This window comes from Polyergus mexicanus, unplaced genomic scaffold (assembly GCF_030449975.1).
Source record: "Polyergus mexicanus isolate NDT 795.1 unplaced genomic scaffold, iyPolMexi1.0 SCAF_11, whole genome shotgun sequence".
Taxonomy (NCBI): Eukaryota; Metazoa; Arthropoda; class Insecta; order Hymenoptera; family Formicidae; genus Polyergus; species Polyergus mexicanus.
Genome location: NW_027223331.1, coordinates 6,321,244 through 6,346,082, shown reverse-complemented (window position 1 = coordinate 6,346,082; position 24,839 = coordinate 6,321,244). Strand labels below are relative to the sequence as shown.

General features: G+C 39.6%; 1 protein-coding gene across 5 annotated transcripts in view; it reads left to right on the top strand.

The window, feature by feature from the left end:
- The window catches only part of Dscam3 (Down syndrome cell adhesion molecule 3), a 94,440-nt gene that overhangs the window by 62,021 nt on the left and 7,580 nt on the right, over nt 1–24,839 (top strand). For 4 of the 5 annotated variants that reach the window (XM_070303897.1, XM_070303896.1, XM_070303899.1 and 1 more), the window contains exons 4-19: nt 5,839–6,025; nt 6,181–6,323; nt 14,464–14,628; nt 18,599–18,745; nt 18,903–19,043; nt 19,447–19,637; nt 20,334–20,574; nt 20,822–20,975; nt 21,054–21,205; nt 21,553–21,822; nt 22,062–22,207; nt 22,760–23,195; nt 23,662–23,955; nt 24,095–24,325; nt 24,399–24,554; nt 24,638–24,708. In XM_070303897.1, coding sequence (XP_070159998.1) covers nt 5,839–6,025; nt 6,181–6,323; nt 14,464–14,628; nt 18,599–18,745; nt 18,903–19,043; nt 19,447–19,637; nt 20,334–20,574; nt 20,822–20,975; nt 21,054–21,205; nt 21,553–21,822; nt 22,062–22,207; nt 22,760–23,195; nt 23,662–23,955; nt 24,095–24,325; nt 24,399–24,554; nt 24,638–24,708 — 3,125 coding nt within the window. The remainder of the gene's footprint in view (nt 1–5,838; nt 6,026–6,180; nt 6,324–14,463; nt 14,629–18,598; nt 18,746–18,902; nt 19,044–19,446; nt 19,638–20,333; nt 20,575–20,821; nt 20,976–21,053; nt 21,206–21,552; nt 21,823–22,061; nt 22,208–22,759; nt 23,196–23,661; nt 23,956–24,094; nt 24,326–24,398; nt 24,555–24,637; nt 24,709–24,839) is intronic. The other variant, XM_070303898.1, reaches the window with a different exon arrangement.

The following is a 24,839-nucleotide window of genomic DNA, read 5'->3' as shown; positions in this document are numbered from 1 at the left end:
AACAAGAGATGTTCAATCTTTTAAATTTGCGTTATTATACGTAAGATTCTGAAACACGTTCCTTACTCTTCAGTTCCTTTATCATTTACAATCCTTTCGTCGCTGGCTGGCCAGTTCCCGATTAAAACTTCTTTTATCCTCCTCGTCGGGTGATATTTTGCAATGCTAAAAAACCAGGGTAATGCCCGATCCGATCGTCGCGATAGTCGGATGCTACTTTCTATTACTGTTCAAACTCTCGTTTTCTTATGAAGTACTACTTGACCAAGTCGGCTGCTTCGAGTACGACGAAATTCCCGCGGCGAACACTGGTAGTAATACAGAAAGTTCTTTGTCGCTTTCCCTCTCTCTCTCTCTTTCTCTTTCTATATTCTCGTTGAGCATAACACGACCGATATATCGCCAGCGACGGAAGGGTTCGCCGAGGGTATCAACCGAGCGAGTGAGGGCGGACGACAAGAGCGGCGTAACTCCAGCGATCCGGGCGGTCTCGAGTGTCTTGTCAATATGTATAGTGTCATCGATGTCTCTCTATCGGACGAATCCCCGTAATGCGGCCCCATGTAACGCGCACGCGGGGCACGCTCGCGGGTGTACTCGCGGGGATCTCCAATCTACGTCTCGCATCTGGGAGATTTCTATCTACGCACGTACGCGAGTCTTATTCAAAATCGAGAAATGAAATCACACGTGATTCAAGTAAATTAGCTCCATGAATCTCTCTCCCAACGATCTCTCCGTTTGATTCTCCCATCTAATAATTATAACGACGGATTCTTTAAATCGAGCTTTTAATTTTTCAATTAATTTTGCATTTAATTGACAGAAAAAGAAAATATAATTATACGGATATTTATATATTATTATCCAAAAGACATTAAATGGAAAGATCTTAATCATTTAATTAAAGTAATAAATATTTTAATTTTATACCTGTATTCATTACAGGATCGTTAAATAGGATTATTTAGTGAAAAATGATCTATTTCCCGTTTATTATTTTTATTTGTGTGAAGACTCTTTTATAAATTCTAATATCATTATCGAATTTGCTTCATGTAAACGTATTTATTTAGACGCGTCGTGCTTGTACTTATCTTCCACGTCCTTGTTGTCTATCTCTGTTTATTATGTTTCTCCTTTATTGTTTGAAATAATCGGTCGACAACAAGGAGTCTTGGAAGGAATCAGATGTGAAATAAATAAGTATCATTCTCTTGTTAGATAGTGTTAATCTTCATTTTCAAATCGATATAATCCTACAGATCTTCCTTCTCGCAGAGCCAACAAACATGCTTTTTATCATATCAACTTTGTCTCTCTTTAACTCAATAAGGATACTAAAATGCAAATTTTGTTCGGTTCAGCTCGTATGTTAAATAAATTATGCCCAACTACATGTATACTGTTTGGAAAGTTTAGGTGTCCCTGTAGAGAGTGGTAATTATGCATGTAGGCGTATTAAACGAGAATTAGCTGCCCGTACCGTATCCTTGGAGAGTACAAGGATCGCGCTGCGAACGCTCGGGATTGTCTCGTTTGATTGCGTATCAATGTTACCGAATAATACTCGGTCCTCGGTCATACGAAACCGAAAAGAGAATCCGATCGTGATCTTATCGGTACGATGCGAGAAACGCCGTTTTCGCCAAGTTACACATCGGAGGTAATAAAACGCGGTAATTACTTGGCCAGACAATCATTAATCTTCATCGTTGTATCGATCGCGTCGGCAAGTTGCCTCTTGCACGACGCTCCATCGCTGTTAATGAAACGGCGCGATATATCCGAGCTGTAATTTTCCGCAAGACAAATGTTTGTCACAAATAAAAAATATATTTGCATTTAAAATATATATATATATATATATATATATGCGAAATGAGAATATAAATATTTCTTATGTCAAGCGACATTTTCATGATCTTTCCAACATTTTTAAGCTTATTATATCTTGTGATTAGCAGACTAAATTAAAGGTTTCATCAAAGAGAAAAGTCTTTCTGACAATCTAAAGAAATTGTCATTAAATTGTTTCCATTAAATTGCATTAGGACGTTAAATACGACGACGGAGCCGTCGAATGAAGAATAAACTCGCTAAATCGAGATCCTCATAATAGCGCGAAAGCCTTTAGCTTTCCTTCCTCGTCGGCAGGATATCCACTATTTGAGAATCGTCAGTGTGTGTAGGCCCGACGAATCGCGATGCATTCACGACAGAAATAAATACGGAGTGAAAAGAGCTCGGATTCTTTTCACGGAAAGATATAATTGCCAGAAAAATAAACGATCGCAAGGTCTGTTTGCCCACGTCTTTCTCCACCACCTCCGCACCAGCGAGGCGGCGGTACTCTTCGTACCCTGTCTTCAGGGGCTCTTCCCCCCCCCCGACCCTATCCTCCCTCTGCATCCCAGTTACATCCCCCGTTCGGTGTGTCCTCGTCGCCTTTTATCTCCTCCCTCTGGCTACCCGCTCCTCCGTGCATGCCCCACCTATACCACCTAACTATCCCGTCGTTCTCTCGCTGTCCGCTCTCCTCTCGGTTTCTTTCTCCTTCTCATCGACTCCCAACCACCGTCGCAACTCCCATGGAAAAGCTCACTCGAGTCGCGGGTCAACGAATTCGCAATTACGATCTTTCACGTTGACGTGACTACCTACTCTCTCGTCGACTTTGGTAAGATTCGCTCCGTCCTCGTCGCGTACGTTTGGCCCCGCATCCGCAGTCACCCTCGGTCTCCCATCGCGATGCGGTATCTTAAGATTTTCTCTAGTAAATCTATCACGAAAGCCGATAATGCGAGGCTGTTCAAACGTTGCTTTTCATTTAGTAGAAAATACACTGATATATGAGAAAACGAGAACGCACGCGCGCGATCCATGACATTCCGCGAATTGCAAATAGAACAAAAGAAATGTGACCTCTTTTCAACATTTATCTTTCGCAATCTGCCCTAAATGAAAATGTGACGTTTATAATATCCGCACCGACATAATTGATGTACATTGAATTTATGATTCGTGAGCTGCGGCGTATTCTGTTGCGATGGATTATGCATCGCTGTCCAATCAATCGGTGCGTATATCTCAATAAACATGAAATTATAACATCGATGCATTAAATATTCAATTTTCGTCTCGTATGTTAAAAATGATATATCGGATAGTTTAGAAATGTATCGAGCCGACGAGGGCGCATAGTGGATAGTTAAACTTATTTTCCCTTATTTAGGATAAATCCTGCTTCGCGTCCAGACACGTATACTTTTCATTCCTGCAATCCTTATACATACTCTGACCTTTCGCGAGCCACCGGCGGAAAAATGCCGGCCGAATCGCAAATTGGATTCGCGTTTCAGCGACCAATGAGCAAAAAACGTCCTCCTAGCGGATGCGAGCGCGCAGACGCGCCGGTATATCAACGACACGCGAGAGATATCGGAATTCGAAGGATGGAAAAAAAGCGACCGGGGTCTTTGCACGATGCCGTTCTCCCTACGTCATACACTTACGCTTCTTTGACACACTTTGAGACACACAGTCGCGACGATGCGATGTAATAACAATGCGACGGCCCTTCAAAAGCTTTGTCAGCCGACTCCCTCATTCATTCTACTTTCGCGCATCTCTCATCCACGATGATGCGTGCGAGAGACGCGAGAGCATCCTCGTTCATAGGCGTCGAGTATTTGTATGCGTATTAAATGCCCCTTCGTTTGTAAAACACGTTTTTTTGAAAAACGCGATATGTGCAGCGCGAAAAAAAAAAATCTGCCAGAAAGCTGTAGGAATGATAAAGATGGGCATATCGATTACGTTATATAAAAAAATATAACAATAATAAAAATGGATATATATATATATATATATATATATATATATATTTCGAATCATGTATGGCGGAAAAATACGATGACTCGACGTCAATGATCCCGCGACGGGGATGAGGGCATTAAACGCAATCGCGTCCATACGCGCGGGAGGAATTCGTGCATTATTTCAAAAGAATAAACGCGTAAATATGTAAGTGCGCGCGCGCGCGCGCGTATAGACTCGCAAACGGAAATGACAAAGTAGAGCAGTGTCGTTCGGTTTTTACTCTTTGAAAGACGAGCAAACACAGGTGGTTACGTGTCCATATTGTTCCTGACAACGTGCGAGAATTTATGCGCGTTGCGAAAGCTAGCGCGCACAGTCCGATATAAAGAGGAGGAACGTACACGAGCGGAGTAGAATTTTCGATGATTATACGTATGCGTTACGTGTGAATAATTCGATGGGAGATTCTCCCGGGGCAAACCAAAACTCGATCAAACGGGACTTCGAGTCCTCGCGTTTGAAAATTTATCGCGCGAATAATTCAAATATCTCATAAAAATTGAGCGATTCTTATCCGTAACGGAGATTTAACGAGGAAAAGGACATTCTTATTTTTAGAGCAATATGTTGGGCGATAGAAACGCCTCAAACTTCAAATGTCAATTTGCGGCTTCATCTGTTGGTGGAAAAGTTTTGTCGCGCTAATTAAATTTTAACCTCTTTATTCTTGTTATTATATAGAGATACATTGGTATCCGAACCACGTGAAATCGTATTTTAAACCGCATTGGTCTTGCTGGTCGCACCGGTCTCTAAATAATTCATTCCATGAATTATTTCCGTTCCTATTCCCGACTGGCAACTCGGAGAATCGATCCGCTTGATCTCGCCGCACCCTTGGTACTTTGTTCCAGCGTTACATCTTCGTCGATCATCCCGTAATCGTGCACATTGCATATTTCAATTATCGAACCGTCGCGCCTTCCTTGTACATTTTTCCGTAGATTCGAATATAAATATGCGCGAAATATCGTATATAGATATTTGCCACTTTGAATAACTATAGCACAGTCGCATTTTGTGTGACTGCGAACATGATATACCGGCGATTGAAATATTTTGTTTCCTGAATAAGCAACGAGCCGCGCCGGCGGGCGTTTATTTTACTCGAATATATCGGGGAAAACCTGCATTATATGTAAATGTAGCTTTCAGCGTTTTCGGGAACGGATTATAGAAGCTCGCGCACGTTGCTTCTTAATCCGGGGGATTTCGAATGAAATATTTGGTAGATGCTATCGGGCAGTGACGCGACCATTCGCTCCGGCGTGCATTTAATCCCAGAACGAGCATGGTCTCGAATCGATTCGAAATCTAGGTCGAATTCGGCTTAGCGGAATTGATTTCTCCGGTTTCTCGGATGCGAACAATGTATATACGTCGTGGGGTTTAGACCGGCTCCGCGAATCAGGTCGTTCCGCCCGCTTCGACGAGACAAAAGATAAAATTCTATCCGCGGCGCTTACCAACCAACAAATCGAATAATCGTTTCAACATCGAATTTAATCCGCGGGCGAATCAAGAACGATACTATATCGCTTGACCTGAGATACCTCCGTTCGATGCAAATAACGAGAGAGGGAGGAGAGAAAGAGAAATTGATTGTTAGATAGCAATAATGTATAATAAAATTAAATAAGAAAAAAATTGTTTTTTGTTTTGTCAACACAGAGAGTGTATTTATATATATTTTTTTAAAAAGTAATAATATTCTCCCCAAAGTACCGTACCCATTTATAGTTTTAACTGTTCATTCGTTGAAACGTGGAATTTTAATCACTACTTAAATAAAGCGTCGCGTTATTTCTCAACAGAAGGTTTGTTAAAAATTAAGCGAATGAAAGACAATATAAGTTAGTTAAATTAATTGCGCTTGACCGCTTCTCATTGACCACAGACAGTCTACGTTACCGCGTGGATGCGTACTACGACGAGCTGATATGCTTTTCGTTTCAGGATGCAGCGAGAAATTTGCGCTTGGTCAGCAAGGTCCGGTCTTCATCCTGGAACCGCCGAGTACCCTGGTCTTTTCAAATACCACGGGCTCCCAATTAGGTTGTTCCGCACACGGCAGCCCGACACCGCACGTCACGTGGATTACCAGCCCGGATCAGAGATCGGTTACGGCAGTTCCGGGACTCAGGTAAATCACGCTTCGCGAATCAAGCCCGGGTATCCGATCGTCGCGTTTTCGCGCTTTCGAGTTTGAACACTCTTGCATAAATTCTGCCTATTATTTTCCTATTATTTTCCCTATTTATCTCTAGCGCGACTCGACGCAATACTCATGTCTTTCAGACAACTTCTAGGCAACGGAACACTATACTTCCCGCCATTTCTGGCTCAGGATTTTAGAGCCGAAGTCCACAATGCCCGTTATAGATGCCGGGCGACCAGTTCTATCGGAACCGTACTCTCTCGCGAGGTCACTCTTCGAGCTGGTGAGTTACCTTATCCACGTCTTATTCACCTTCGGAAAAGTGAAAGCGTAGTCTTGTCGACTTTCTCGTAGAAACTCTCTATTTTATATATCCAGTCTCGAGATTTCAAAATGTTTTATCATTTACTGCGAAAGTAGCTTTTTATTTTGAGTAGAAAAAATAGTCGCACGAATTAAATCCGAGCTACTCGCGCGAATGTCACTGTAAATACTTAAGATCATCGTCATTTGCCGGAGAAACTATCATTCTTCGGAGATAACGAATCCTATTCCATTATGTTGGAGTAGCAGGTGAACGTAGTTGGTGAACGCGGAGCCAACACCTCGCATTTTCAACCGAAAGACTTCACGCTATCCAAGTAAATACCGAAGGGGAAACGGTTGAAAGCCGTTAAATTGTATCGGAGGAAGTTCGATCTCCGAGTACGTGGGCGGGTCTCCGCCGCTCCTGAAAGACCCGAGGAGGGTCAAAACTTTGTCCGCTCGATGCTACGTGAGCCATCATTTAAATGGCTGATTTTAAGCCGATCATTACTACTGGCGGCTGAATTCGCCGACGTCGACTACATGCTGCACGATTCCAATCGGAACAGGATCTTTTTCCGCCTTCTCATTTACCCTTGATCCGAGTATCGGTCGGATGATACTAGTGATACAAGGAGATTTGATGTAACAACAAGATTATCCCTATCGATATTAGCAGTATCAAAAGTATACATCTCTCTTCGAACATCTTTCAAGATGAAAGCGAAAGATTGAAAAACTTTCTTCGTGCGTTAAATATGTTTCGGGAACCGAAAGAAGGATCTCTGAAAAAGAAATCGCTCAGAAAAAAATTGAAATAAAAATATATAAGATTGAATCGTAAAGTTATCTTTGGGCGCGCAATGTTATTTAAATGACATTCGTATCTCTCGCAGCAAAGTTGTTCATCGTATTTCATCGCAACGACAAAAGCGAACGATAAATCGCGAGTGAATCAAATCGCGAGATGATAAATGTAGAGCTGTTTCTATTGACAGCAAAAGAAGCGACATGCTTGTTCGCTTTTTAGCCGGTGTGTGTAACCTTTTAAATGGGTAAACATCGATCGTTTTCACGAAGCTCCAAGCTTACGTTGCACTTAGGTTGCTTGCTTTCTCAACGGCATTTTCATGATGCGTTTTTAACCCTGCGAGGAAAGGCGAGAGAGTCGTCGATTTTCGCAAGACCGGCTATCGTTACACAAGCCGCAAGAAGTTTGATGTCAAAAATTCAAGCGGAGTTACTAACAAGGAAACCTACCCAAGTGTCACACTCCGATTTTTTTCAAATTCGACACAAATGTAAAACTACCAAATATATTTGACCCGTATTTTTTCATTTGTGCCCGTAAGCGGTTTTACGGTTAGTTAATATCCCTTCAATATTTAACCCTCTACCGTACTTATAAGTACAACAAAAATGCATAAGAAACAAAATTTAATGCAAGATGTAAAAGTTTTCCGGATAGCTTATTATGAATGTAAAGTAAGATTTGCAAAATTATTTCTTTAAATAATAAAATGTTGAAACAAATCAGCAAAAATGTTGAAAAAATACAGTATAGTCGGGTAAGTGATTCTAAATATGGTATTAAATTTGTAAAGTGTATTGTTTTAAATTATTCGAACAATAAACGGTTTAAACAAATCAGCAACAAGATTGAAAAAAAAATTGAAGTGCTTTATTTAATTGAAGCGGCTTAAGATATAAAGGATTTTTTAATTGCTCATTACATATGTTATTAACACATACAAACACACACACACACACACCACACAGCATATACACATTTTTATTTAATATTGCATCAATAATCTTGCATTAAATTTTGTTTCTTATGTATTTTTGTTATACTTATAACGGTAGAGGATTGAATATTGAAGGGATATTAACTACCCGTAAAACCGCTTATGGGCAGAAATGAAAAAAATACGGGTCAAATATTTTTGATAGTTCTACATTTGTGCGAAATTTGAAAAAGATCGGAGTGTAACACTTGGGTAGGTTTCCTTGTAAGATCGCTACGCGATAATTTCTATGCGACAAGTGACAATCTTAAACATGCAAATGAATATCTCAATATACGCTTTGTGCTCTTCGTTCGTAACGAAACACGTGGTACATTTCGTTCAGTGAGCCAAGTTGGAAGAAACTGCGAGAATCCGCAAATACTCTTTGATGCCGGTCCGGAAAGGCGACGTCTCCTCTTTCAAAGCCGCTTCACGTGAAGCGCGACGGAATACGCGCGCACCAGCCGTCGAAAAACTTTGGATGGAAAGTTTTTTTTTATTTTTTTTTTTTATTCAGGTTAGGTTAGGTTAGGATGATTCGACTAAAACGGGAAGAAAAATTCGCTTCGCCGCTAGTGGTTTCCGAAACTTCCCTTCTCTACCTCCCTCCCCCGTCCTCCCCATCTTCCCTCGCAAAGTCACTGGACGATGAAAGAACGTCCAATCAATATCTGTTTGCCGCACCTCGTCCCTGCCCCGCATGGACCGTCTGCCGATATGGAACTTCCTTCTATCTCCTCTCTCCTCGGCGCTTTCGTTAAAAGTTCGCAGTCCGCTCCGAAGTATAGGCATAAATAATCAAGCCATTCTATGCCCGCGCTCTTTCCGGAGAAAACAAGTTTAATATAGTTCCAAAGTGATGTATGACGATGGCGTCAACATAAATCGCGATTGTTTTTCCGAGGAATCTCGGAATAACACGATTTGATGAATTCGATAAAAGTGACATTGCATTTTAGCATTGACATATATTTTGTTATATTCTCTGTCTTGATTTTTTTTTTTTTTTTTTTTTTGTTACTTTTATCATCGTCAGAATGTGAAGGAGAAGAAACTCTCGTAAAAATGAATAGCGTGCAAATTTCCGATAAATGAAGAAATCAAATGTAATTAAATTTTCACTTGAAATGTAATATCATTAGCGCGTATTTAACCAATATGTATACTTTTTATCAAAAGAGTCCTAAACGATGATAATTATACTCTGTGTATAATCTACGCAATAATAGTTAAAAGTTATTATACTATTCTCGCGTATAATCGCGCGACACGAGTTCATTAATGCTACGTGCAAGTTGAAGATTATCTAAAAAACCCATCCCCCATCGTCGTGTGTCTCACTTTATTTTCTTCTATACACGAAACATCGACCAAGGAGAACCTTCTAGCGGTGCTACCTCTGAAACGAGCGAGCCGAAAAGGAACGGTTCACTTATCTAAAATGACATCGGCCGTCCCTACATGCTCGCCAAAGGACTTATGCTCCAAAGAAGAGAGGGAGAGAGAGAAAGAGAGGGAGACAGAGTCATTGTCGAAATCCTCTTTAGTGTGAGGACCGAGTTTTTCCCGACGAGCTCGGGAATTCGGTACCGACTAAAGGTGTCCAGTGCTCTTCTTCGGCGAGAAGAACACTCCCGGGTGTGGAGCCAACGACGAAGGGAATATTCATTATCCTACCGTTATACTGGCTCGTCGGGACCGGAGAGTAATGCCTGAAGAGGTGTCGCGTCTTAAAAATTTAAAAGGCTACGTATCGCGCGGGGGCTTTAACGGAAGAATAATCGTCGCTCTCGGATGACGTTCGCCGGCTCGCTTAATTTCATTTCAAATGATTTCATTACAGAGGATATACCCCGAGAAATGTGCATGACAAGAGACCGTGAAAGTCTTATATATATATCTCGTGTACTTGGCGATCCTGCGCGGCCCCCCGCGCGCCAACGAAGAATCACCCGAGAGTATTTAACGTCGAGAAATAAAGTATCCCCACCGCGCTATGAATTTAATCTCGAAAACACGAATATATAATTATTCCATTTTTATGGAACAAATGTAAATTAAGACTTAACTCGAGAATTAAAAACTTGTGTTAGATTTTGTGCGAATAGGTTTTACCGATTAAATAAATATATACAATAAGCATAATCGGATAAAAAAAAAAAATTAATGTAAACAAGTCGGATGTATTCTATATTTTATACATTCGTATCCCTAAAAATTTTTACGCTACATATTTATTCGGCCGTAGAGTTCGCGACGAAACCGTATTTCTCTATATACGTGTCGGCTATATAGAAAAGAATTATTGTCTACCACACGGTGAGAGATCACCAGTTTTCGCGCGCAGACGGACGATTCTCCAGCGTATCGCTCTTATTCTTCTTTATTTTCTCCATTTTATCAACGGTAAAAGCAGGAGGAGAGGAGCAGAAGTGAGGGAGGAGGGGAGAGGAAGAGGAAGGTGCGCGACTAGAAAAAGAACGTAACCACATTAGCAACCAGCCACTAGTTCCTCGAGAAATTATCCTGGACGGAAAAAGGTCTACAAACCTCTCCGGACGATAAATGCTTGTGTATGTGTAATTCCGCGGCAAAACGGTCGACAGTTTTAATCGCGCGTTTTTTTTTGTTTTTGAGAAAAACGCATTCAGCCGAGAGAAAATGTCCCGCGGAAATACGATAATAAGAATACGGAATCCATATAGCGCAAAATATTGGAATGCGTAATTAAGGAATTACAATACATCTGACACCTAAGTAAAATTGCGATGTAATTTGTATGTGTGTGTGTGTGTGTGTGTGTGTGGTGACATTTTCGCTTTCGAAAAATGAGATTTTCGCCTTTATTAAATTTTTTTTTCGCCCTATTCACCTATCCCTATATATTCGCGTCGTTTTCGACGCGGGTCCCTTTGGCTAGTCGCGATATAAGTGGCAATATATTCGCGCTCGGTTCCCAGCTCAGAGAGATCCATTTCCGGGAGATTCGATTTTAAAAATCTAGCGTTTCTCCCAGCAAGATCCCGCACAAACACGAGTTTGGTAAAACACGCCCGTGGCGGCGATGTACCGATACGCCACGAAATGCACGTGCATTTTCACGCTGCATCAGCGGGTAATGGGCGACGAGAGCGCGGCGGTATCAGAGATCCGGCGCGAGGGTAGATAGAGTACGGAGGAGAAGAGAGGGATCGCGGGTCGCCGATTCGCCTGAGAAGAGAGGAGAAAAGTTAATTCCGACGATTTCTAGAAATTCGTGGAAATATCGTTGCCCGCTTGGTTGGAGATCCGCGCGCATATTGGCTTTATTTGCACATTTCGTTTCACCCCGCTCGCTCGCGTCGTGCCTGCTCTTCTCTCTCTCTCTCTTTCTTCTCGCACCCTCTCGCCGGCGCATCTCAATTTTATCGTCACGTACATGCCACCTTTTTTCCTCCCTCTTCCTTCTCCGCCTGGTCCTCCTACTCTCTACTCTCCTCTCACCACCCAATTCACGAACCGGCGTCTAACGGGGGGTAGAAAAGGGAGGAGGATGCCTGGCATCGGGACTCCACCCGAGGAGCCCCCAATTTCCGACGCCCCGTCGGACGACGAAAAGGGTGGAAGGAACGCGACCCACGTCTCGTCACCGCGCAAACGGTAGTCCCTCCGATCTCTCTTCTAGCTTGCTTCTCTCGTTTCGCGTCTTCTCCCCGATGCCCGTTCCTCGGCTTCGTTCGCCGAGCTTTTTAACTTCTCCCTCCTCCTCTTTCCACCCTTCTTTTCCCGCTTCCTCTGTTACCTCTGTACTTTGCGAGCTGTCGAGGAAATCCCGCGCGTTACTTCGGCACGAATATTTACAGACGAATCCGTTGGGGTGCCTCACCGATATTGGAGAAACGTGAATTTTTCAGTAATCTTTCAGCGCAGCATGTACACTTTGAATTGGTCATGTATGCGTGATTTCATCCAAAGAATCGTACAATAATTATCAGATATGTTCAAATTATTATTAAAATTATTTCTTCTTAAATTTGTATGACAACATAATTTAATAGTCGCGTATATTTAAAAAGTGATACACAGTGGAACAACGTTGTATGTTTCAATCATAAAAGATGATACTCTCAGATTAGATCCTATCTAAAATCAATATATCGGTGAGATAATACCCGACACGTGTGTTATCTAGATATGTATCGAGATAACAATAGGGCGTGGTATAGATGTAATAAGATTTTGGGTCATCATATTCGCTTAGCGATTACATGCTTAATATAACTGAAGATGCAAATGCAGGTGAATTAATCGCACACTTTATGACAACATTCATTATAGCGGAATATGTGAGTGGAGTGTGTATATCTCTAGAGAATGGCATATGCGACCTAAGCGTCGTTCCCAAGCATCTCTGTTGCATATTGATGCATGAGTGTGTGCTTAGATCGAGAGTGATTAGATTTAGGGAGAGAGCCTGTCTCGAACGTCTCGTGCACCTTAACCGCGAATGAGACGCATCGTATTGAATAAGTAAAATAATTGGATGAATCTAACACTTATAAGATAATTACAAGATTAATAATAAACTATTAGATTAATAAATACTTATAAGATTGCATTTTATTTATGTGATTACTTACATGGCAATTTTCTTCTCGCGGAATTTCTTTATCGGGGAAATTTTAATTTAATTTAATTTAATTTAATTATTCGATAAAAAATTTCTGATATCATCTATATATACAGAAAAATGTTAGGTGTACAACTTTGCTTCCGCCGTTTTCTTATAGATGGCTTTAGCGGTAAGTAGTGGTCGAAATAAATAGATCATAGACGTCATGCGATAAACTTGGGCATCTGTCAACATAACTCCATAGAAACATTAGTCGATTTGTGTCTGCATCATAAAGTTATTCTCGATTAAAAATGTCAGTTTACGAGCCAAATTCTCGTCATTTGCGGGAGGTTTTAATTTTCTGCTTCAATATGAAGAAATCTGCGGCTGAGGCTCATCGAATGCTCTCAAATACTTATGGCGAAATCGCTATTAGTGAAAGAACGTGTCGCGAGTGGTTTCAACGCTTCAAGAACGGTGATTTTCACGTCGAAGACCGGCATAGCGGTGGAAGAGAGAAGGTTTTCGAAGATGCAGAATTGGAGGCATTACTTAATGAAGACTCGAGGGTCAAAGTCAAAAAGAATTGGCACGATCATTGGGAGTGACTCAACAAGCAATTTCAAAACGCCTCAAAGACATATAACCAGTTTTTTACAATAAAGCCTCGAATTTCGGGAAAAAAAACGGCGGCAGCAAAGTTGTACACCTGTAATATATATATATATATATATATATATATATAGACACACACACACATATATACGACGCATGCGTTTAAAATCTTATGATAGTAAATAAAGTTAACTGGTCATAATAGAATCAGCAGGGTGAATCGCATTACAAGACAGCCATTGTTCATAGACTTGAAATAAGTTTGATCGTCCATTATGCATGTACTTTTACTTCCCTATGTCTTATTTTCCACTTTCTGCTGTGGTAACTTCTTAATAATCATCCATCTTCCGCTTTCAACGCTACGTCACTTTGCCCCGCTTTAGTTTCCCTTCCCCTTTTTCTCCGACTTTCTTTTATGTATGAATATAACGGAACTCTTGCCTTACACGGGATGTATCTCGCATTAAATGTATTTACTTTGACTTATGGATTCTCTTTGATCAATTTTAATGATCGATTTTTTTCTTATTGAAAATTCGTTGCGTGGGAATATTTTTTACAATTTGTTTTATATTTTAAATGTATATACTTTTTTCAATAATTAATCATTAAATTAAAATTCTTTTAAATTATTTGAAGAATAATAAACTTTTGTTATTCATTAGCGAGTCCAAAGTTTCATTTAAAAAAAGAAATCCTTCATCTTCAATTTTTTTTTTTTTTCCTAACATAAAACTGATTAATTCCCCTGATTAATTCGTGATTAAATCCTCGATAATTTTGGCAAAAAAAAAAAAAAAAAAGAATTGGCGAAGAGAAATCTTCGAGTCAAAAAAGCGCAATTGATGCACGGATACATTAACGACGATTCATTTTCTTTATTTATTAATAACCATATAATATATGCGTAAAAAATATTTGATAGAAATAAAATTTGTGCATAATTAAATTTTTTCTTGTTTCGGCGATTTGTGAATTATAAATTAACCGCACATCAATATAAATTAATGATTGCGGACCAATATATTTTTAAAATTTCATGTATCGCGTGATGGTAAATTTGCAGTAATTAACTGCAGAATTAAATCATTGTAAATTTTCACATGTACTCGCAGTATTGACGGTACCCGGATACGACGTCAGGGTAAACAGACAGCCCGTCATAGAGGGATGCAACGCGGTGTTATCCTGTACAGCCCGGGAAGACGTTAAGGAACACCTGACCGTTACTTCCTGGTTCCGTGACGACGCTATTCTCTTACCTGGAAATACAGATACCGGTGAGTTATGTCTCGCGCGTTTGCTATTTTAATTTAAAGTAGCGCGTGTTAAATCTCCTCGAGATCAGCTTCTATTTGAGAATGTCGACGCAATACTTACCCTACCGGATATACGGATATCCGCATACACGCGCCGTTAATTCTTTCTTTTGTATTCAAACTCACGATATATAATATAATTTAAACACGATCGCACCGATTCATCGATTCTCTGTCAATTCTCGACTTTTTAATGTATATACTTTAATGTATCGAAATTATTATACGAGTCGATAAACATGTCGATGAATCGTCGACATCGTGATTAAATCGAGTGGAAAAATATATGACGCAATATAATCGAGATTGAAGGTGAGCGTAAATAAACAGACAGTTAAGGACAGATTCAATAATTCTCATGGCTCATTACAACCTCTCACGCAGTTTCAATTACATGTTAAAAGAATGTATTACATTTTTTTGCATATTACCTTGTGAATTACACAAGAAGAAATAAGCTTGGCTCAAAAAGGATTAACACAATTACGACCGCTAGGTGATGCGAGTAGAGAGAGCGCATAGAGCGTAAAACGCTTGATCTCGCGGACCAACATCCGGCGTGCGCGCGCACACGCATATCTTCACACACGTGGACGTACGGGCTTCGCACGTACGTGCGCTAACTCGGTCTGGTTTAGATCGTCCTGTACACACTCAGGCATTCATGTCCCATACATATTTATGCCGCTCGGTTGCACGTAATGGGGTGGGGTGGGGGGGGGATAGGGGTGAAAGGGGTACGGGATGGGTTGGCGTAACTATACATGTATATATGCATACATACGTATGTGTACGGTGTTGGAATATCATGGGAGGCATCGCGTCATGTCGGGGCTTGATACGTTTGTTTCGTAACTAGGCGGCTAACATTGCGCGTCGCCGTATGTAGGAAAGCCAGCAGCACATCGGGGGTTGCGCGCTTGTATAATACGGCGCCTCCGACGTGCCGTCGACGTGTTTCTCGCGTGTTATCACCGCGCCGGGCAACCGTCCGTATCGCGCGTCTCGAAGATGACGACGTCGATTCCGCGACGTCCATGAAGCGATCGTGACAAGGATGTCGGGGCGAGAGGGAGGAACGAAACGTCAACCGTGACATAAACCGGAGTCGCATACTCGTAAAAACTCTTGCGAATTGATACGAGATCCTATGCGAAAGATGAAGGGAGATCATTTCCGACTTCGCTTGGCCTTTTCCCTCCTTTTTTTTTTCACGCAGAAGTAATAAAACTAAATTATTTTCAGTTAGTGAAATGAAGCTCTGATATCCAAGTATAATGCGGAAGGAAGGGCTTATTGAGAGCTTAGCGCCGTAATCGTTGCGCGATTATAGTTTGTTTGAAATGTTTATTGTACGTTTCGGTCCGAGGGTTAGGACCTTCTTCGGCATCTATTACAATTATGATTAACAATATTTTATACATGGATCAATTCTTACAATTAAAAATGCAAATAATTTTAAAACGTACGTGGTATTCGTATGTCGCTGGCGCCGAGCAATTCTGTCGACTCACTTAATTTAGTCTTTTTTACGGTCCTTGCCGTGTATGACTTATTTCAAAGGGTTTATGTTGTTCGTAATGGTGCTGCATTGGTCGTACAGGTCACCGCGGGCCGCGAAATTCAAGACGCAACTGTTTTTTGACATCGATGATTTACATTGTCTGTATTGGTTTCGCGTGATATTGTTGACCGTATTTGTTGTGTGTTTGTTTGTAGGTCGACTAATATTTATTAAAATTTAAACCTATCTGACGGATATCTTAAATTGTTATGCCTAATTATGTAAACGAAAGTATTTTAACAAACAATTAAAACTACGCACAACTTAATTAGAGTTCTGATATCAAGTAAATTAATTTAAGTCGAGTGACGTAAAATAAATAAATTAGTTTAGAATTATGTTTGCAATTAAATAGTTAAAGTCGTATGAAATAAAAATCAAATTTAGAGTTATGTTTTTAAATAAATTAAGTTAAGTCATATGAGGTAAAATAAATAAAATAATTTAGAATTATGTTTTAAATAAATAAGTTAAGGTCGTATGGAGCGAAATAAATGAGTTAATGTAGACTTGAAAGATATAAATAAATTAAGTCGTGTGAAATAAAAAAATAAGAAAAAAATTGAAAAAGAAATTCTTATTGAAAAAAATAAGAAAATAAATTATTTTCATTCAATGTAAAATAGACTTTACAGAATTAATATTTAAGATACTCCTGTGTTGATTCCTATATATTGTATTATGCAATTCCACTCGAGTATTTATTAAATATTCATTTCTAATATCGTAATAAAATTCATGAAAAATGTTATCCGAATAAAAAAAAAAATATTATTTGCTATAAAAAATATTAAAAGGTATGTAATAGTATACGTGTGTAATGTAGCGTCTTCACAATAACCATTATGTCGTAATATCGCGAATATCGCACTCTGATTCGAGGACATGAGATTCCGGTTGTACGGGAAGAACATGACGTTTCTATCATTGATTCGAGTACACACATACATAACGGTATCGAATCTATGACAATGGTTCTTGTTAGACATCATAGGGAAGAGAACTATTCGGAATCCATGGTGAATATATCTTGCAGCGCAGTTGCAGCGATATATCGTCATTAGAATTATTCGAGTTATTCGGACCGCGACTAACAATGAGAAGAAATATTGTTCGTAGATATTAATGAAATTTAGCATAATTTTAGAGAAAACTAAAACAAATGTTTGATATTTTTATATACGTCTTTTCGATAAATATTCTTATTAGAATTTTAGAGACGAAGCTAATTCTATAGGATTTTTATCTCTCTCAAAACATAATCAACTAGCAAAAACAATCAATAAAAATAATAAATTCATTGTCATTACGCATATTATGAAATAATATTATGAAATAATATGCGTAATGGGATATTGAAATGGAGTAAATCCCCTTTCATCTTTCGAACAATAACAATGGGAAAGTAACGATGTAACAAAAAGACTAGTCTCTCGGCGAAGGAAATATTTCTTTGACATTAATTATCCTCGACAAGAGACGTACAGGCGTGATGGAAAAAAGAAAAATTCTGACAGGTCAATCCGAAATAGTCGGAGATGGCTTTAGCAAGTCGGTAGACCGAGCTGCTCGATGGTTGTCCGATGGTTGAGCCAAATTGAAAATTTCACGCCTGATGGATACGCGGCCGTGATACGAAGGGGTTTCATCGACAGATGCTGAGAATTTTGCATAAACCTTTGCTCTCTCTCTCTCTCTCCCTTTGCAGACTTGAAATACGAGAAAAAATATTGCTGGGCAAAATTGCGCGCGCGGACGTTGAGGGATTTATTATTGATATTTCCCAGCTTCTGAATTTTGAGAAGTCAAACGGTATTTTCGCTCAGTCTGTCGCGATATAGAAGGAAGTGGAATAAATCGCAAAGTCGAGAGAAGCATTTCTTCATCGCGGTAGTGATGAGAGAAATCTTTATTCAGGAATGTAGCGTGTTCGTGAAACTGTACGCTAAAATTTTTGTAGCTTTAATCTCTATGTAGATGGGTATCCCTCTCAAGTCACTCGCTTTATCCGTGCCGAAAGCTCATTAATTTCAAAAGGATTCGCAGATATTTCGACATCGAGACATCAATAATTCTTGAATTTAAATGATTGAAAATTAAATAGAATCTTGACAAATTATTTTTTGCAAAATCTTTTTTGCGAAATCTCTTTTTAATTAATTTCTAGATAATTTAAGAAAAAAGGGGCACTCCCTCTTTCTCTCATTTACTTAATACACTTACTAAAAAAAAATGATAAATTTTCGATACAATTTCGGTATAAAAGAAACTCGATATTAATTTTATCAGAGGATCTGCAGCCAAGAGGAAGTATCTGAGATACTTGTTGTTATTCGACCTGTATATACGACCCGACTTTGTTCACAGGCGGAAGATTCGTGGTTACCTCGCAGGGTGATCTTCATATTAGGGCCGCCAGACCAGAAGACGGCCGAGCGACGTATTCGTGTTTAACCCTCCACGCCTTGACCAGCGAACGAAGGAGAAGCGAACCCGCTACTTTGACAGTCACGGGTAACCGGATATATTTCTTTCGCGAAATAAATTCGAAGGATTCGTTCAAAAATTTAATCCGTTTTATAATAGCCAGAAGAAGAGAGACATTTCATTTTTTACCGTTTATTTATACAATCCTTTGCCATTTTCTATCACCTTTTGGTCTTATTTCTAGAACCGCCTGGTTCCTTGTCGCCGCGACTGATGCAACGATCCGAGATCGCTATTTCCGCCGAAAGCGGCTCCGACGTTCACCTCACGTGCTCGGCGCAAGGAAGCCCGCCACCGCAATTTACCTGGTATCGCGATGTTAATGGTTGGTTTAATTAGGGGAATGTTTACCGAATAAGCTATATTAACGATAGCGCTGAACAAACTACCATGTTCAAACATCGATTCCTCGATAGCGCGAATACCATATTACGTTTAGCAAGCATCGTTGCTCCATGAATATTACACCGAGAATGAGATGAATAAGACGCAATATACTTGAGATAGGTGAATTGCCGTTGTAATATTGATAACGGATGCCTTTTAGCTGTAGAGAAGAAACTGCTTGCTTTCTTTTTAATCAGAAGCCTCTCTTTTCACACACACAAAATGCTATCCGGGGTTCAATGTTCGATGTGAATCTAATCTAGTACTCCAAGTACAATTATCCAAGTAACTTCGCAGACATGATCGTTACAGGACAGATACATCCGAATGTCTTGTCGCAGGCCACTCGATACCGGTCGAGTCGTTCGGTCGTATCCAGCTTTGGGGTGATTTAATGCAAATTCGTCGTGTAGACGCGCAGGACGCTGGGAGATACGTTTGCCGGGCCAGCAATCAACTCGGCGAGCAACGAGCGGAGACGCACTTGTCGGTCACTTCAAAGCTAAACGCTCGGATTCAGCCGCGCGTACAGGTACGGACAAACGTATAATTCGATCTACGGATGGATATTTTTCTCTTTAAAAAAAAAAAAAAAAAAAAATGCATAAAATTTTATATCAGTGGAATAAAATTGTTCGACGATTAATATGGTACAACGGCAGAACAGTTCGTTGTACATGAAAGGAGAGATTTTCTTTGAAGTTTAAAAATCAACGTAAGGGAAGAAAATTTTTACTATATTTCGAAAAATGATTAAGCTTCTATCGCGCAAAATCGATATTATCATTCAACGAGAATCGTTTATATCCCCGATAAGCTTGGATTAATACCAATCAGATAATACGAATCAGATATTAAATCCCCTTACGAATCATAGTATTTCGCTGTAATAAATGTGAAAGTAGGTTAAGCTAAATAATTTGTTGGATCGCGTGTAAGTTACAGGTTACATTTATGGTAATTAATTAACAGTAATATCAATAATATAAAATTACTATTTGTATATCTCGCGTAGCGATGATTGAATAATGACTACCCGATAAATTTATCAGAACGGATATATCAAAAATTGTCCACCCAAAATGTGGCATCGAATATAACTCGACAAGTATAAGCATCGAAGGCGATAAAAGAGATGATTCCTTATGAAGATATCGTATATTGCATTATACATAGACGCAAATAAATGATCCGACTATGAGATAGACGCGCTCATCGTCATTCGCAGGTCGTTAATTCCGGCGAGACTGCTACGATGAACTGTACGGTCGAGGGATATCCGGTCGAGAGCGTTGAGTGGCTACACGACGGTGTGCCGGTATTGACCGCGCAGGACACGAGGATCAGATTGTTGGCTCCCTTGGTGCTCGTGATAGGCTCCGTCGGTCGCAGAGACAAAGGGATGTATCAGTGTTTGGTGAGGAGTGACAAGGAAAATGCTCAGGCCACCGCCGAACTAAAACTCGGAGGTCAGCGAACGTTTTTAAAATCCATTATGTATCCCGCTTCTCTCATTTGGTCACGTGTTTTCATCCGTCTATATACTTAATATACCTTTGAATTTTTACTCTGATATCGATATCGTACTGATTTTTTTCGTTGTTTTTTTTTTATCCATGTAAAATAACAGTTTCCTCAGGAAAAACAAAACAAAATATCTCGTTCCGGCAAGTCCTTGTCTCGGAATGTCTCTTTGACAAAGACGACTTTTTCTAGATACGGTTCCGGAACTGCAGTACACGTTTATCGAGCAAGCGCTACGACCGGGACCTCCGGTCTCCCTGCGATGTTCCGCTACCGGTTCACCGACGCCATCCTTTACGTGGTTACTCGACGGTGAACCATTGAGTCAGATTGCGACCGGACACAGGTAGAAACGTGCGCCGTATATTCTAGTATCGATGCGTTATGTTCGCGCTATCTTCTAATCGGGAATTATTACACGCAGATACGCGATAGGCCAATATGTGGATCAATCCGGTGACGTGATCAGTCATTTAAACATTTCATCCGCGGGAACTGAGGATGGCGGTCTCTACGCTTGCGTAGCGTCTAATACTCTGGCGACTGTCGAGCACAAAGCTAGATTGAATATTTACGGTACGACACACATGTTATATATGCGGATAATAATTTTATATTCAATATAGAAATGTGTAAGCACACTAAGTAAAATAAATATAAAAGCACGGAATAAAAACTTTAACGGACAAACTTGTGTGTTTTCGCGAAATTGATATATTAAATCCTCCTATATTAAATCAAATATTCTAATTTCTTATAGACTTATCAAAGTTATACACATATAAATTATATTAACAACAGTTTCATCGTCAATATAACTTAGAAACTTAATGACAAAGAAAAACCCCGAATAAGGACAAGAATTGATTAGCTTGTGGAAGCGAGTTCAACTCAATAATTCTATAATAAGAAACCATTTTTAGGACCGCCGTACATCCGATCGATCGGCCCAGTTCGCGCCATCGCCGGTGTCGACATCACAATAGCGTGTCCTTACTCAGGATATCCGATCACATCGGTCGGGTGGACTCGAAATAATGCCGAGTTGCCTTTTGACATCAGACAGCGGGTCGACAGTGAAGGACACCTTACAATCCTTACGGTAGATCCAAACGATGCCGGTACCTACACGTGTATAGTTCGAGCAAGTTCCGGAGAAACCGCCAATAGAGATATACTACTAACTGTGAATAGTAAGTGCAAACGAGCGATTGGTCAGAGTAGTTAAACGATATAACTAATTAGATAAATGAAATTTATGTATTCTCGAGGACGTTAAATATCGCTTCTTTAAAAGACAATCTATTTTTCGCACAAACTCTTCTAACAGTTTGCATTGTGAAAAAAAAATGATATAGAAAAATATGAAGTTATGAAAGAAATAGCGAATATGTAACGGGGCAATGAATGTAACGCTTTAGCTTTTTCGCAGGTCCTCCCGTAATGAGTCCCTTCAGTTTTCCCGCGAATTCGCAAGAAGGAAGTCGTGCTCAAGTAACATGCAGCGTGACATCGGGCGATCTTCCAATCTACATTTCCTGGTTGAAAGATGGCGAGCCACTGCCTTCCTCCCTTCGCGTAAGCATATTATTTCAATCCGCAAAGTTTACACGAAGAGAGTTCGATAGTATCTTCCATATCGTATATCGTTTCTGCAATAAAAGCGAAAACGTAAAATAAACTGAAATTTTTCATTTAAAACTATGTACATATTTTATCTACAGAAAACAATTTTCTATAATCTTTCTATATGTGTTTTCGACGTATTTCTCCTCTTGAAAATACGTATTCCCTATAGTAAAAAGAGTCCTACGAGAGACTCATCCTCCGTGAATAATGCTCTTTAAACAAATGTGAATATAGTGGGATTAAATTTTAAATTTGCAGTATATAAGAGAATTTTATACCGACCTTACAATATGCAGAAAGAGAATTTCTTTTGTTTCTTCTCATTTCGGAAATGATACATTTTTAATGAAAATAATACTTTTATAATCAAAATAATATATATATATATATATATATATATATATATATATATATATATATATATATATATATATACAATGTAATTTGTAATGTAATATAATGTAACTTTTCATGTTTCACATATTTCTATTGTCCTTGTAGATCGAAGAGCGAGGCGCCGAGTTCTTCAGCCTGCTCGTCTTCAAGGAACTGTCCTCGCGACACAGCGGCAAATACACCTGCGTGGCCACGAATAGCGCCGCCAAGGTCAATCATACAGCGGAACTTTTGGTAAAAGTACCACCTCAATGGATATTCGAGCCGCAAGATGTGGCGACCCTTCTGGGAAACCCACTGAATGTCCATTGCGAGGCTAAGGGTTTTCCGCCGCCGCGTATTACGTGGCTCCGTGCCAAGGGCAGAACGTCCAACGATTATCAGCCGTTGGTCGATGGTTCTGACGGTAGACTCACGATATTGCCTAATGGGTCTTTATGGACGGCTTCAGCTGGTCCACAGGATGAGGGTTACTATCTCTGTCGAGCTAATAACGCCATCGGATCGGGACTAAGCAAAGTGATATACGTGTCGGTGCATGGTAAGAATGTAAAAAAAAATTTGCTATTACAAAATGTAAACTAAATTATATTTATTATAAAATTATATTAATTACTATTAATTATAAATTATATAGGAGGAGATTTTAATGACAAAATTTATATAAATGACAAAATTTTTTTTAATTAGAGTAATGCGCGAGAAATTTTTTTTGCAATAATATAAAAATTTAACAGAATTCACAAAATTGTCGGATTTATATTCTTGAAAAATATCGTTAAATAAATAGGAAATAATGTAATCTTTTTCTCGGATATATCATACATATATATATATATATATATAAATAACATTCTCTTCTCAAATGATCAAAATGCCCAAGAATCTATTTCGGCTGTTAGTAGCAACATTTTGTTTTGGAAATATGACAATATCAGAAAATTATTATAAATTTTAATGAAGAAGAGCCAGAATGAAATCCGAAAATGTTTCCTGCATTTTCGCAGAACCGGCGAGATTCGAGTTTCAGAGTAAAAACGTTACGATTCGTCGTGGAGAATCCGTGACGATTGACTGTACTGTGATCGGCGATAATCCTATAGAAGTACAATGGATGCACAACAGCGATCGATTGGACATGAGCAATCACAGATTAAGCATCGGTCAAATAAAGACCGATAACGGTCTGAAGTCTCAATTATCTATCGCGAATAGTGATCGGCAAGATTCCGGGGTTTATCGCTGCACCGCTGATAACGCTTACGGAAGAAGCGAACATTTGATTTATTTAGCAGTCCAAGGTGAGATTGCTATTGAATATTTCTCAATCTTTTAATTTTGTAAACTTGTATCAATTTTTATCGATAATTACATTCTAATGATAGCGCGTGTGATAAGAAAAGATTTTGCTTTATATACATGTATATATTTTTATTACAGAGAGACCGGATCCTCCAGCCGGACTCGAGGTAATAGAAATCGGTTCTCGATCGATACGACTATTATGGAAGCGGGCTTTCGACGGAAATAGCCCTATAAGAAATTACGTGATACAATATCGCTCTCTGAGCCACGGCATGACCGATGATTGGAATCCCGTTAAAACGCACAACGTCACGTACACGCCAGGAAGCTCCAATAGCGGTAATTCTATACATCCAACTCAAAACGGTTCGTCCCACATGCTCCGATCGATATCGCGTCTCTATTCGCTTATCCTCGTAACTCGTATCAATTCTACTAGGCTTGTCTCCGTTCGAAACCACGGCCGATGATCAAGAGGTAGCGCTAATTGGTGGTCTTCATCCGGCTGTCACCTATACATTTCGAATATTCGCTATAAACTCCATCGACGCAAGTGGACCCACCGAACCCGTCGTAGCGAAGACTCAGGAAGAAGGTAAAACGCCTCGTGTGGCAATACGATTATACCGAAGTCTTATAACCATATCGTATAATATACCATTGCTCTTTGTATAACAGCACCTACAGAATCGCCGCAAAATATCAAAGTGCAATCCGCCGGGCCCGGAGAACTCATTGTCAGTTGGCAAGTAAGTAAAGTCTTAATGTAGTTTTAATGTTAATATTTTTATAAATCGTACTATTAAATTATATAATTTTAATCGTGTTCAATAAAGAGAGTGAAATGGATCATAAGAGAATATCATCAGACATGTTCATT